We start from the raw sequence: 15,957 nt of genomic DNA on the forward strand, positions 1-15,957 counted from the left end.
TATTAAATATATAAAGTAGACCTTTGAAAAGACTTTTCCTAAAATTATGCCTTTTAATTTCCAAGAGGAGCTTTGTTAATTTGATTATCCCAGAATTTGACAAACACCTCCATATCTAATTTACTGATCCCCCATTATTTCTCTGCTGGCACATGTCCAGATGTCTCCTTGGAAACTTTAGTTAGGGTCTTACTCAATGATGCTTATCCATTAGCTATATCCACCTATATCCACAAGAAATTCCATTTTCAACTTCTGCTATCGAAAGCCACACTTCTTGCATAGGTTTTTTGGTTTGGCCTTTAAAACAACCAGTTAGCACCAAAGCAGTTATGAAAAGAAAGAAAAAGGTGGTGGGGGGAGAGGGAATTGCATTTCAATGTTTTGGGAAAGGAGACGGGCCTGGATGTTCTTGGTAGCCAAGAAGACAAATGTTTCTTCTCAGCAGATACAAGAAACACAGACTTTTATTTTTTTCATGTAACCAAGAAACAAGAGTTTCTTCTCCTTCTTAGGAAGTTTGGGAATACACCAAGGGCCATTTGCTCACGGTCTTCACAAAGGTACAAGGCTTCCATCAGATCCAAATACAGATGGGCTTGGATATGCATGCTGGTCAGGAACACCAGCTTCCCAGTCAGGTTGTTGTTAGAGAGGGGGTTTATTCAAGCTGGGGAGATGACCAGCGGGGACAAAAATCAATGGTTTAAAAGTACAAAATATAGACACGTTCAAAACATAAATTAAAAATTGATGAAGCTTTGCATGAAACAGAATCCATTTAGGTGTATTGTGGCTGAGAAATGCCACGTGAAAATAGGACTTTGACCTTCAGAGTGTCTATCATATTAACCAATAAGTTTGTTAGTTTTGCTTAGAAGTGTTTAAATTATTCCCAGTAGACCCAGAACTCTCCTTTTAAACTATTGGGTTTCCAAAACATGTGATAGGTTATTAAAAAAAAAAAAAAAAAGACTAAAATCTTATCATGTGAATTAGTCAACGAGTATTTATTTTGAGCACCTACTCTAAGCCTGAGGCTTACTAGGTGTTGGAGATTCAAAGATGAATAAAATGTTACTACTGACTTTTTGAGAGCTTATACTCAAGTGCTAAAGAAAAGCAGGTAAGCGATAATTATAGAGCAAATGCTTTGGGAATAGCCCGTTTTTGCAAAATGTGGGAGTTGGGAAAGGCTTCAAGTGGAAAAAAATTAGTTTTGCCAGCAGCGAGGGGGTAAGGAGGGCTGGGGGAGGGTGGGGAATGGAAGAAGGAGCAAGAGGTGTCCTCCCTTTGGGTAGAGGGAGCCCCATATGCAGTACACACAATAGGAGGTCTAATTTAGCATTGTGATACGCAACTGTGTCTATCAGTAAATATCTAATACATTTTGAATGTCGAATGCATTTTTGAAAACCAGATTTTAGCTCGTCATCAGTCAGCAGCCATTTATTAATGATCCTCATATTTCTGGAGTTTTAACGTTCTATTACCGGAGTAATGAAAGCCACACCATCTTTGAAGCTAGTAGATTGTGTGTGTATTCTAATCTCACTGCCTATTGAGGCTGTCATGTTGGGTAAGTTACATTAACTCTCTGAGCCCCAGCTTCCTCATCTGTATAACAGAGATAATAATACTTTACAGAGTTGTCATGAGGATTAAATGAGCAAGTAAGTCTAATAGTATTTGATTCACCCTTGGTGGTCAGAATGTGCTCATTGCTGCTCTTGCCCTAAGTCCTTCCTCTACTGTGGGGTGAAATGTGGTTTTCTTATGTCTGTTCAGAAGCTTAACACTTAATTTATTTAAATCACTTTTAGGGGCTCCTGGGTGGCTCAGTCGGTTGAGCATCTGACTTTGGCTCGGGTCATGATTTTGCGGTTCCTGAGTCTGAGCCCCACATCGGGCTTGCTGTTGTCAGCACAGAGCCCGCTTTGGATCCTCTGTCCCCTTTCTCTGTCCCTCCCCTGATGTGCTCTCTCAAATATAAATATTTTTAAAAAATTAAAAAAAAAACTTTCAGAATGTTGTAGCATCTCTGGAGAAACTGGAGACACTTGTGGGATGGTTTAGTTCAGGTTTGCTCTAGCCTAGTGATTTTTAGCCCTGCTGTATATTAATATTAATTGGTGGAGCTTTTAAAAATTATGATTCTTGGCTCTTCTCCTCTCCCATAGTTTCGAACCCCTGCTGTTCATTTAAAAGAATTCTTCTGAAGATCCAACTGAGTGGGGGCCATTATTTTAGTTTTTCATGCAGACTATAGTCACTGCTTTGGGTATTTTGAATGAGGTTCAAAAGGATGTTCTTTCATAATGCATATTCAATCTGCGGAATCATGTCAATAATTTAGAATAGCATTTAAGTAGTCATATGGCTGTTCCCCAGTACCTTTTTCTAAAGTTCATTTTATCATGAGAGATTCTTTTTAGGGGTCACAAAATGAGCTAGGATTTTTTTTTCCCCTGGAAGAAATAACATACTAAGATTATTTAATTTTGTTCACTTGGGATGACTTTAAGAAGTACTCTAGGTTAGAAGACTCTTCTTTATAGTAGGACAAGACTCAGCTCTGTAGATGTATATTCAAAAAATCAATGTTGAAGCTACTAGAGCCATTTGGATTTTCCATTGTGTTGTGAGTATCTGGGGTAACTCTACCAATTACGAGGGAACTCTTACAGAGCCCCTGTGAAGAAATTCCAAGACGGTTGTTGGAGGAACTTGGAAACCCAGAGAGCACCAGTTGGAAGAAAGAAGAGAAGCTGGCTGGAGTTCTAGGCTGGGAATTTCTTGCAGCAGAGAAATGGTGAAAGACTTTACTACAGACAGTGGAAAGAATGTCAGGCACTAAAAAAGAGACCTGAAGTGTCCACTAAAGGGATAGACTTGGGGGGAATCACATGACCTTTCTGAACTCTGCCTTTTTATTTTTATTTTTTTGTATGAGAGAGAGAGAGAGAGAGAGAGAGAGAGTAGGGGAGAGGAACAGAGGGGGACAGAGAGAGAATCTTAAGCAGGCTCCATGCTTAGCATAGATCTTGATGCAGGGCTCGATCCCACGACCCTGGGATTATGATCTGAGCCAAAATCAAGCTGGATGCTCAACTGACTGAGTCACCCAGGTGCCCAGGGATCTGCAAGGGCTCTTCTGTCAGCAAAAGTTGTGACAGACGTTTGAAATGGGCAAAAGAGATTTCTGGATGTCCTTGTAGTGGAAATCTGGGTATTGTGGGAGGGGCCTTCCCAGGAGAGTCCCATTCTCTGGGGCCATAAGTCTATGTCTTTGCTCTATTTTGTAACTCCGTAGCAATAGAAACGGTGCCTTAAAGTCATTAGTTTATAAATGTATTGAGCTGCTGGGAAACTACTAGATTCTAGCAAGGCAAATAGAGAAAAATGAGATAGATTTCTAGTCAGTTCCTAGCCTAGAAAACGAGTCACATCACACACCCACTGATACTAAGTCATCCTATACCTGTGCCCCTACCAACGTCCCCATCCTCAAATCCACCCAGGAATGGGGACTAGGTCAAAGAAGAAACGTTATGCAGAACAGTATGGTGGGCATGAAAACAACTGTGAATATTTTATAATGATAAGTTTTGTGTGGTCAGAGTTTTGGATTAATTACCGAGTGAATTTAATGAAGCTAGATGGTAAGATTTGGCCAGCTTTTTAAGGGTCTTGTGTTCCACACTAAAGGACGTGGATCTTAAATACCGTATGCGGCAGGGAGTCAGTAGGGATTTCTAAGCAGGGAAGAGACAGGATGTTACCTTCACCATTGATACGGAAGATGAGCACATGAGGAGAGAGTGAGGGCAGGACCACCCAGGTGAAAGCTGACAGTTTTGGACCATGACAGTAGCTGGGGGAACAAAAAGGAAGACAGGGGTTGAGAGTCATGCTTTGAAATGGAATTAACAGGATTATTAGAGAAAACACTGCATTGGTGAGAAGGAAGGTAGTGCAGGTTGATTATGAACTTTCCATATTGCACCAATGGTAGCTTCCATATTGGCAGCAAACAACGTTAGAAAAGTGAGGTTGCTGGGGCGCCTGGGTGGCTCAGTCGGTTGAGCGTCCGACTTTGGCTCGGTCATGATCTCACGGTTCATGGGTTTGAGCCCCACGTCTGGTTCTGTGCTGACAGCTCAGAGCCTGGAACCTGTTTCAGATTCTGTGTCTCCCTCTCTCTCTGCCTCTCCCCTGCTTGTACTCTGTCTCTCTCTCTCTCTCTCTCAAAAGTAAATAAACATTAAAAAAAAAGTGAGGTTGCTAAACTAGGTGGGGTGAGTTGGGGAAGGCGTTTAGCTGCAGACATGATAGGAGAAGCAACTTAATAATTATGAAACTAATTTATATTTGTATAATCATTGATAATTTTTAATAATTTTCGTATGTATTTCTTAAGAATTGTGAGTTGATATTTTTACAGTATCATATTTTCGTCTTTCACAGAGGGGCGTGCCACTCTTACTGAACATCACGAATGTATGAATGTGGATTAAACAATGTGTGTGTGCGCGCAGTTCTTTGCACAGTGAAGGCACACATAGTCGTTCTTTGGTTTGCAGTTGGAGCTTCTGCAAACTGGGCTTTCCCTGTTGATGGCTCTGTGGAAAACCTAACAGCTCCTCACCTCTGGGATCTTTCCCAATGGTCACACCACCATTTGTAAGGCCTGTTTCTCAAGGTCATTGCTTGAGGCATTCTGAGTGTGGGCACGCATTTCATCACGGTATCCCAAGCCTTGAGACAGGATCTACCACAGAGGACTTAATCGATAAGTGCTGCCTGAATGAAAGGATGGACGAATGAAAGGGCACGTTCAAGCCGTCAAAGCTTAGGCAGAGCAGTACAGTTGCAGTACTGATGGACTGCCTGGAAGTTAGGACTCGTCGTGTCCTTGAGCGTTGTTCACGCGTGACTCGGGCTTTTGAAAGTGCGTAAGAAGTAGGACAGAAAATGTGCAAAAATTCACATCTCAAACGATCTTCTTGTCTTCTTCCCACGACTTCAGCCCCTTGGTAGACTTACTGATAATTTCTCTCATATCTGAAATGTAAATATCCCTCCTTTCCCCATCTATGTGATCATTGGCTAAAGAGGCTTAAGGAAAACTAATCTAGAATAAGTTGTCTAAAACCAAACTATCCTGAAGGCAAATACCTAGAATTATCTACTGATTACCAGCAGGTTGTATTTTCTTTCTTTCTTTCTTTCTTTCTTTCTTTCTTTCTTTCTTTTAGAAAAAAATTTTTTTAATGTGTACTCATTTTTGAGAGAGAGAGAGAGAGACAGAACACAAGCAGGGGAGGGGCAGAGAGAGAGGAAGACACAGAATCCGAAGAAGGCTCCAGGCTCTGAGCTATCAGCACAGAGCCCAACACGGGGCTCAAACCCAGTAACCGTGAGATCATGACCTGAGCTGAAGTCGGATGCTCAACAAACTGAGCCACCCAGGCGCCCCCAGCAGGTTGTATTTTCATCTGTGGTCTCAAAGGGATATGGTCAACTTCCTAAGGTTTCCAATATATTTGAAGTCCTGAAGTGATGCGCTATTCTTGTATTGTTTTACACACTTTGGGCAATCTCACAAATGTACAAAAACATAAAGACCACTTCTATGAATATAATAATAATAATAATAATAATAATAAAACTAATAATGGTAATAATCAAATTAACCCAAACATAAAATGACCTAAGAAAATATCCAGGTCAAACACACTAAATGTCAGTTTCTTATCATTACAACCATAATAATTACATTATTTGAGTGTTTAGTACATGCAAGGTAGAGTCAGTTTTGCTCCAATGTGACACGCATGCTCTTAAAACCCAATGTGCTAGGGCACCTGTGTGGGTCAGTCAGCTAAGCGTCCGCCTCTTAATTTCAGCTCACGTCTGGTCCCAGGGTGTGGGATTGAGCCACATCCAGCTCCATGCTGTGCATGAGCCTGCCTGAGATTCTCTTTCTCTCTTTCTCTGCCCTCTTCCCTGCTCGCACTCTCTTTCTCTTGGAAAAAAAAAAAAGAATAATAGTTTTTTACACATTTCAAAGATTAAGAAATGCATAAATTCTAGGGGTGCCTGAGTGGCTCAGTCGGTTGAGTGTCTGACTTTGGCTCAGGTCACGATCCCAGGATCGTGGGATTGAGCCCTGCTTTGGGCTCTGCATGGAGTGTGGAGCCTGCTTAGGATTCTCTTTTTCTCTGAACCCACCCCACCCCCCTGCTTGCATGCTCTCTCTCTCAAAAATAAATTTTGGGGTGCCTGGGTGGCTTAGTCTGTTAAGCATCTGACTTTTGCTCAGGTCATGATCTCGCAATTTGTGAGTTCGAGCCCCGCGTCGGGCTCCGTGCGGATAGCTCAGAGCCTGGAGCCTGCTTCAGATTCTGTGTCTCCCTCTCTTTCTCTGCCCCTCCCCTGCTCACATTCTATCTATGTCTCTCTCTCTCTCTCAACAATGAATAAACATTAAAAAAATTAAAAAACTCCATAAATTAAAAAAAATGCATAAATGCTAAAATAAGTGTGGCATTTTAACTTGGAAAAGACTGATATTTGCTTGTGGAAGCAGGTATTAGAAAGGCTGCAGCTTGGGAGTTACTGTGAAGGGGTGGAAGATAGGTTCCTTGGAATCTGATGGACAGTCGTCACATCAGATGAGGATGGTCTGGCCGCGAACACACCGTAAACTGAGGTAGCTCTAGGTGTCTGAAGTGTGCGCCTGTGTGCACTTAGTGTAGTCCCTGCACCACTCAGTCCAATCGGGTGCAGTTTTCTGTGTTAGTCTGGTGTTTCTCACAGACAAAAGTGGCATAAGCAGCAGGGAAGTCTTGCTGTGCTCCAATTGTTCCTTACATACCAATTGCATGAGAGCAAATTTGCATTTTCAAAACAAGCATTCTCGTAGAAGTGACCGTTCTAGTTGAAGCGCATTATCTGTATGAACTTATGTAATCATCCCATCACCCTTTTGGCTTGGTACTATTATTGTTCCCATTTTATTGATGAGGAAACTGAGGCAAAGAGAGGTTAGATAAGCTGATCACGATCAAACTTACTAAGCGACAAAGCCATTGTACTATACTATACTATACTGTCTCTCAACATTAAATAATAATGCATTTAATGAGAGAAGTGTTTCCATCAGACTGTTGGAGAGGACCACTTTAAATAGTTCTGACTATCTGGTAATCACTGTGTCTCACCTAAATCTCTCATGTTGTAATTTTAGTCTATTTTTCTGTTATCTCCTTTGTCAAGGTGGAGACTGTCAAGTTAGAATGTTGTATGTTACTGCCCCTTAGGTAATTAACGCCCAGTTAAAAGCACAGTCAATCTTGTTTAGTGCTTAGCATGTACTCAGCACAAAGCTACATTTTCTCTTCCATCACTGGTAATTCTGCTAAAAGTAATAGTCAGTGAAGGCTAATCGATGGGGTTCCAATTATAATGTAAACATGCTGTGCTCCATTAGCATTAGAAATGTTTATTGTTTTGTGTATTTCATCAGTGTCCCTGGTTCCTCCTCATTACACAAACTCTTTATGAAATAGAAATATTTAATATAGAGCATCTTGAATGCCTTCTGTTTTCGAAGAGTAGTATTTTAGGTTGCTAAGTAGGCACTTAATTCATATCCCATCGGGAGCTGGTTGTAAACATGAAAGGGTGAATGACTAATGACACTCTGAATGGGCTTTTTGCTACAATAGTGGCTAAAACTTGTCTGAGTGAGAGGTGGGAGAGGGTTACGGTATAAGCTTGGGCTGTAGAGCTGGTTGGACTTGATTCAGATTTTAATTCTTCCATTTGTTAGCTGTGTGATCATGGATAAAGCACTTAATTTCTGAGTTTCTGTTTCTTCATCTATAAAGAAAACACCTTTTGTCATATTATGAATTAATGAGCTAAAGCACATGGCACACTTAATACGTAATAGATGATTAGTAAATCGCCAGCTAAATAGAGAGGACTCTGCCATCCACCAAGAGACATCAATCCTGGGGCTGTGAGTCTGAGTTTGCTCAGAGGCAGGATGCAATAGGGCTGGAGTGTGCACCTCAGTTGGTGTTTGATTCTTTCCTTTTTCCTTTCTTTTTTCTTTTTTAGAGAGCAGAGGGAGAGGGAGAGGGAGAAAGAGAATCCCGAGCAGGCTCCACCCTGGCACGGAGCCCGACGCGGATTGATCTCACAACTGTGAGGTCGTGACCTGAGCTGAAATCAAGAGTTGGACCCTTAACGCACTGAGCCACCCAGGTGCCTTGGTGTCTGATTCCTAACTGTTCCTACAGCCCACATTCTCCTGGTGGTGGTGATGGAGCACATTAGCCGACTTCACCAACTCTAAAGGCAGTAAATTTGGCAGCTCAGAGCACGGGTTCGAGAGACAGACCTCAGGTCACCCACCCCCTCTGTCTGTGGCCGTAGACAAGTCTGAGCCTTTGGTTTTCTCACCTGCAAATGAAGCGATATTATTGGAGCTCGTCCGAGAATGAAAGGAAACACTGGGAAATGCTTTGCATAGTATCTGCTACATAGGTAAGTGCTTGCTTCAGTTCTCCGTGCTGCTTACTAAACCACTCCAGAGCTTAGTGGCTTGAAACAGTGATTATGATTTCTCAGAGTTCTGTGGGCCAGGAATTCAAGCAGGGTTTTTCTGTCACACATGCTGCCAGCTGGGGTCACTACCAGCTTTCAGGTGGTAGCTAGGCTGGGCTGGAAGGTCCCCGAGGGCTTTAGGCGTGCACCTGTGCCTCTGAGCCCCTCCTCCACCTGTCATCGCCTACCTAGCTTGCTCTTCCTCACAGCATGGCGGGCTCAGGGTGGGAGGGTTTCTTCCATGATGACTGGTTTCTGAGAGCAAAAGAATTGGTCAGCCCGCTTTAAGGCTAAGCCCACAACTGTACGGGGTCACTCTCTCACCGTCTGTTGTACAAAGCAGGTCACAGAGCCAGCTCCGATTTAAGGGGACGGCAAGAACTGTGGCAGCCATCTTTGGAGACAACCACAGTGCTCAAATGATTACTTTCCTGTGAATTGGTTTGTCATCTTGTGTAACAGGCATCCCTTTAGGTCCCGGAGCTTCATGGCCTGTTACAAGGCAGAGTGAGGTGTCAGAGCTGCTGTGGGAACTAAAGTAGGGATGTGGCCACGGGGCTGTTCGAACATCTGACGGATGCTGTTGTGTCTCCACGTGTTTTCAACGCTGTTGTTCTGTCAATACCACGTCATACTCATTCAAGCATGTCATCTACTGGGTATTTTATTTCATGTCGCGAGGTTATTTTGAGACTTTTAGAAAAGGAAATTTAGAGCAAACATAAAGATACCTTATCTGAACATGTCATTTTTGCTTTTTTATTAGCACCGCAGAAAACCTTCTATTAACACCATAGAGAAAGAAAACAAACTTGACCAAAAAGTCCAAGCCGTGCTGGCTTCTGTATTTGAAGTTTTGTTCTTTATTTTTCCACTTGACCGGCATGTCTATTTTGCCTCCCTTCCTTTTCCCTTCTGCGGGCAAAAGAACACTTATTTATCTTTCCATTTATAGGGCATTTCCTTCATGAAGCCCCTATTGACACACCTGCCACCAAGTAAACTTGATCACTCCCTGTTTTTGTGGCCCTGCTGCTCCCTGAAAGCTTCTACCATGGTAATCACAATTTTTATTGCACTAATATATTTATAAAGGCTGATCGGGTCACCATATGGCTGCTGGCACAAGGAAACTAATTCCTAAGTGCCTACCATGTGCTACGTGGGGGATACAAAGAGGAATTCAGATGGACTCTTTGCTCGTGAGGGCTCATTGTCCATTGGAGGAGATGGCTATAAGATACATACTTCCAACTTAGTCTTAATTTCAGGGCTCGAGATCTGTACACGGTATATGGAAGCGCTCAACCACTTGAGTGGGAGTTTCATTTGGCAGAATACTTGGAAGGTTCCCTAGAGAAGGTTTTGCTTCCTAATAAAGGTAGATTTGAGAAGCATCAATATAATGATCACACGGCCCAACGGCAGCCATTTTGGTTCTAGGTGGAGGGGCCCATGAGTAACTGCTGTGATCTCAGACAAGGGAAGAGGGTTCTACCCATGTTTACTCAGAGAGGAGGCACATTTCTCATGGAAAAGGGCTTTCGCACCGTGTGGTAAGATTGTGAGGATCCTAGATAGGGCCGGGGCTCCTACGAACTTTGCGTGGTGGGATACGGGCCCTGCTTTGCAGTGTTTAGTTTCCTTGCAGGCCAGAGAGGTTCTTCCACGCTAAAGAAAAAGATGACAGAAAGCATTTCAGGAGATGAAACTTGCCCTTGAACTCACCGTTACCTGATGGGCTGCTGTAGCAGCTAGGTTATGCTAGGCTGCTGTAAAAGATTATCCTCAAATTTTAGTGGCTTATGAAACAAATGTTTACTTCTCACTGACATTACATGTCGACTTCTGGTTGGCTGTGGCTCTGATCTATGAGTCTTTTTTGTGCCAGGATCCAGAGTGACTGAAGAAGTAGTGGCTTTCTTAGACTGGGTACTTTTGGGACAGAGGGACAGACAGGATGGTAGAACCACATGACAACTCCTAAGGCTTCTATTAGAAGTGGCATGTGCACATTTACGCGTATTTAATTGGTCAAAGCAGGTCCTATGGTCAGTGAAGTGCCATCTCACAGAGAGGGGCAGAGAATGAAAGGAACCATAATAAAACCTACCATGGCTACCCAGAACCTGAACACTGAAAGCTGATGGTTCTGAAGACAAAAGATCAAGGAGAGATCAAACAAAGGTAGGGTGATTAACACAACTTTAAGTAGGCAAAATGTGCGATTAATCTGGTAAGGTAAAAAATGTGAACGAATCAGAACTTCTCGCCTCAAAGCAAAACTTGAAAGTTTCAGACATCAAAATACGTAATGAGGAAAATTTTGATGTTGTAAAAATTAATCCAGGGAAAATTCACTAAAATGGAGTTGGGAAGCCAGGGGGGAGCACAGCGGGGGGAGACATCACTCAAATGTCTATCATAGGAAGAATTGTCAATTACAGACTCGAATGGAAGAACTGTTCACAGGAAAGAATCATAAATTATGGGCCCCGATAGGGACTGATGGTTCGTTGTATCTCCTACAAGAAATGAACCACCTTGCAACTCAGCCAATGAGAAACCATTATCATCTTGAACTTTCGCTTTTCTCCAATGGACTTTCATTCAAAACAACCCCTTCCCACCTCCTCTTTCTCCATAAAGTAGTGTTCCTCTCCTTTGTTTGTTGGACTTGTGTGTGGTTTTGCCACAGCTTACCTTTTCTGAATCGCAATTCTCTGATATTCCTGAATAAATCTATTTTTGCTGGTAAAATGGCTGACTGTTTTGTTTTTCAGGTTAACAATGTCTTCACTGACAAAACGAAAATCAGACAAACTAAACCCAAGAAGGGTCTTACTCCAGTCACAATCCCACTGAAGCATGCTTTTTCTGAGTAATCTAGATTGGTCTTGGCAGGTCACGGAAGACACTTAATGGAAAAGTGGGTCCACAAAGAGCACTTCGTGATTTGGTATCATTACTTGTGCTTAAAATGCTGTTGGCTCACTCACTGCCTTCTACATCCTACTCAGCCTTTTTCATTTGCCTTAAAAGCCATCTTTTCCAAGAAACTCTCCTTGATCATTCCCATCTGTATGAATTGCATCTTCCTTGCATGTAATGGTGTTTGCATTTCTATTAAATATATCGCCTTTATTATAGTTAATTATTGACTGATCCCCCGCCCCCCATCCCAAGATTTCTTGGGACTGATTGTGAATTTCTGTGGGCAGAAAGAGTGCTATTCATTTTGGGCTCTCCCACAGTGCACAATGCAGAGCGGTACACAGGAAGGAACAAAAGTCATGGTTGCTGAAGTTTAGAAATTTACAATCTGGTTAGAAGCCATTTGATATCCATAGGTTAGCGCTGTCCTTGAGGTGCTCCCAGAGCATAAGAGGTACCCAAGAAGAATGTAATAATTGTTCATGACTCGTCTAGAGCCCAAACTCAACAACACAAGGAGGAAGTCTGGGTAAGGTAGGCAAAGGATGGGGGGAGATTGGGAGGAGAGGGGTGTGTAAGTCAGGGATGCCGTGAAGCCATCTTAGTGCGTCTTTGTTCCTGTGACATCTAGATCAGTTTGTCCCTTTTAGTTATTTCTATTTCTGTTTTCTTAGTATCAAATAGTAATAGTTATACAGGTCTTAGTTTTAATAAATTGTTCTACTGATGTGGTTTGACCTCAGTTATGCAAACACTATAGAGCAAGCCATAGAAAGTTCATTTAAGGAATCAAATATGCTATTAGGTTGAAATATTTTAAAATTACATGCAGGGGTATGTGGAGTACTTATGTTCATAATATAGAGCAGGGATATTTTTAGATTCTCTGATATTAGATTTAGGTGTGCTTGCTCTAGTTTATAAATCAAAGAATTGGCCTATATCTTCGGTCTGTGTGTTTAGGTTTTATGGTGACAAATACCTTATAATAGCTAGAAATAGAAATTCCATCTTTAGTGATAATATAGTACAGGGACCTGAGAAGAGGTCTTAAGGTGCTGTTAATTAGCAGAAATCTGAAGCACACAGTCTCAAAGCAATTAAGGCTGTTAATTGAATATTTGGATGCACAGTGTAATGGCTCGTATGTCGCTGGGTAGGGTATCCTAGGCTTGCGGTGAGGAGCTGTGTTATACACATGATGCTGAATAATTCAGAAAGAATAAATATGGGTAAATGTATGTTTGTCTAGTAGTTAACTGCATTTATAAATAGTGATATATTGTTGGCTATATACAAAATGGTCTATTAGCTGCAAAATTCAATATTGGTAATCCAATCTTTCAGCCTATCTGCTGTAAACATGGCACACCGTTTGCTCATGGAACCCTGACCTTTTTGCCATGGTGATTTGCTGTTCTCTGGTTTGGTAAACATCTCCATAATTCATGTGATGCTTTAAATGAAATTGGTGGTCACACAGGGCTACAGTTTGGCATCTGTGCATGTGTGGGGTGCAGGGGAATGCACATTGCTCATGAGCTCAGGGTGGCAAAATGATTTTATCTTCCACAGGTTCCACTAGCTGCGGCATTTGATTAACATGTGAACATACTTCTAGCAAGAAACGTGAAGGAAAATGTCGGCATTGTGAAAAGGTATTCAACAATGGAAAGAGAAACGGAATGTTCCTTTTAGAAGCACTTCGGTGAAAATGGTTAATACTTTGCGTCGTGGATGCTATGATTTAGGAACCAGCTACTCAAACTGCTAACAGACATTTTGGTGCGCGCACAGAGCATATAAAAACACATTTTGCTTACGGATCAATTCTGAACTTATGTATGTACACTTTCTAAAAATATGGAGTTAACCTGCTCAGGGGTTATTAGCTTGGGCTTTTAAAATGCATTGAAACAGGGGGCCGAAGGCATGAACTCATTGGGAAGCACGTGTAAGGTAACAATGGGACCTCTACGGAGCAGGCAAGTTCCTGTTACGCAATGTGTGCATTTCATTATTTACATGATTTCACGAGGCATTTTGGGAGCGGTGTGCACAGCAAGCTGCGCCTGCAGCAGCACCCCAGACTCTGAAAGTAAAACCACACGCCCTTTCTTTATTGCTTTTCACTACTCTTGCTTTTGAGATAATTTTTTTTTAATGGAAAAAATTCCCCGGATTATATTTACTTCTCTAGATTAAAACAATTTTGTCCGAAATGGTTGTAGGAACTACAAGTTTCTCGGGAATTTTTCCATTCCCGTTTCCGTCATCCTTCAAGGGCGAATTATATAGTAAACCGCCAATAATAAAGATCGGGAGTGGGAAACTTTTTTCTTGAGGTCTCCCAGTCCTCTCTTTCTCCTACTCAAGGCAATTCATCTCGCCTCTCCCCGACCTCCTCCCCTACCTTTTTTCTTTTGGGCATTTCCTGCAGTAAAGCCTAAATGAACTAGACGGAGGTCGAAAGCCCCGGGTCAAGGCCCCGCACGCGGGGGAGCCCGAGGGCAGGCCCTGGGTGACTCGCGTGCTCCTGGAAGGTAAAGCGTGGGAGAGCCGGCCGCGGGGAGGCGACGCCGCAGGTAGGGGGCGGGGCTTCTGCAGTTTCCCTGGTGGGGCCCGGCAGCCCCGAGGCCTTTCCCCGCCGTCCGCCCCCCTGCGCGGGGGCCACGGAGCGAGCGGGGCGGATCCTCCCGTACCAGACACGCCCCCGTCCGGTTTATAATTCACCGGCTGCCGCTCCCGGAGCCGCGGCTCCACTCGCGCTCCGCGGGGACTCGGGACGCTCTCGCAGCGCCCGCCGCCCGAAAAGTCCGGCTCGGCCCGCGCCCACCCCGCGCCCGCGCCCGCCTCGCGCGCTCACGCCCCCACGAGCGCGCCCACACCCCCACTGGCTCACCCGCACCCTCGCACGCGCGCCCTCACACGCGCTCACGGTCCCACTCCTGCCCGCTTCCCTGCGGCGGCGCGAGAGCGCCGAGGGGACCCACGGCCTTCCCATGGCTGACCTGAGCTTCATCGAAGATTCCGTCGCCTTCCCGGAGAAGGAGGAGGATGAAGAGGAAGAGGAGGAGGGGGTGGAGTGGGGCTACGAAGAAGGTAACCGGCCGCGCGTCGGGCGGGGTGTCCGGGGTCCCGGGCGCCGCGCGTGCGTCCCGCCGAGCGCGGGGTCCCCGCTGCGCCCCGCTCTCCCACGTGCGTGTCTGTCGCGCGCACCCGCTCCACTGGTGGAAGTGGCTCCAGGAGAGAGGGCGTGCCCGCCGTCCGCGTTCGCGTCGGGGAGCCCGGCTTCCTGCCCCGCGGCGGCTGGCACCTGCGGCGGTTTGGAGGGCCAGCCTTCGGCCGCCCCGGAACACTTCTGTGCGCGCGCCGAGGGCCCGCGAAGAGCGGCGTTACGTGTCGCTCAGCACCTTCGGGTGCACGGTGCTGCCGCGACCACCCTACGGGCAGAAAGTGTCCTTGCCGCCCCTCCGTTCGTGAAGGAAACTAACAGTGTTCAGCTCTTTCTAAAGAAGGCCTGGATTTCAAGCTCGGTCAGCGGGTGTGGTCCGAAGGGGGCTGACTTTTTAAAAAGTTTTGCTTGCTACATTTATCCCGGAAGATGTAGGAGTCCTCATACATGTGACCACGGGGGCTGGTGTTGAAACAGATGTGGAATTTTTGACTTTAATTATAAAATAGGGAAAGAGAATATGAGTCTGTATTGCGTGAAGATATAGGTGTGGGTATACGTACATATATCCACTTCGAAATGACCATCTTTGCATTCTGTTAAAGAGGTGTTCATTCACTAGCATCAGATTTAGTGGTTTTTGGCTCTCCTCGAGCAAGTTGAGTTACAGGTATTTCCCCAGTAGTGCATGTAATTGAACTCATGAGCAGAAAAAAATTTTGTGGAATTACTGTTTTTTTAATCACTTAAAGATGAGCTAGACTTCCTAGAGTCATAAAGGATTACATCTATGTGGACAAATACAAATAGGCTATTTTGTTAGTCCGGGATTTTATGTATGTATTTGATAGCTTTAGATCATTCGGAATATGAATGCAGAAGTTCTTCCACATTTATCGTATTTCATCCGTCAAGGACCATAAACAGTGTTTAAACTAGCCTTTGCGTGTTAAATTTTACGGAACTTTTTAAAACCTGTTCTAAATTTGCTTCATTTTGTCCTTAGGTGTGGAGTGGGGCTTGGTGTTTCCCGATGCTAATGGGGAATACCAGTCTCCCATTAACCTAAACTCAAGAGAAGCTAGATATGACCCCTCACTTCTGGATGTCCGCCTCTCCCCAAATTATGTGGTCTGCCGAGACTGCGAAGTGACCAATGATGGACATACCATTCAGGTTATCCTGAAGTCAAAATCAGGTATATTAGAAAACATTTTTGAAAGGATAAA

General features: G+C 44.0%; 1 protein-coding gene across 2 annotated transcripts in view; it reads left to right on the forward strand.

Annotated features, from left to right (window-relative positions):
• The first annotated feature begins 14,144 nt into the window (after positions 1 to 14,144).
• Positions 14,145 to 15,957, forward strand: part of CA8 (carbonic anhydrase 8) — a 101,363-nt gene continuing 99,550 nt past the window's right edge. For both annotated transcript variants that reach the window (XR_007458509.1, XM_049633375.1), the window contains exons 1-2: positions 14,145 to 14,655; positions 15,735 to 15,926. Coding sequence is in view for 1 of the 2 variants with exons in the window: in XM_049633375.1 (XP_049489332.1) it covers positions 14,556 to 14,655; positions 15,735 to 15,926 (292 nt within the window). In the remaining variant the exon portion in view is untranslated. The remainder of the gene's footprint in view (positions 14,656 to 15,734; positions 15,927 to 15,957) is intronic.

Source organism: Panthera uncia, chromosome F2, assembly GCF_023721935.1.
Source record: "Panthera uncia isolate 11264 chromosome F2, Puncia_PCG_1.0, whole genome shotgun sequence".
Lineage (NCBI taxonomy): Eukaryota > Metazoa > Chordata > Mammalia > Carnivora > Felidae > Panthera > Panthera uncia.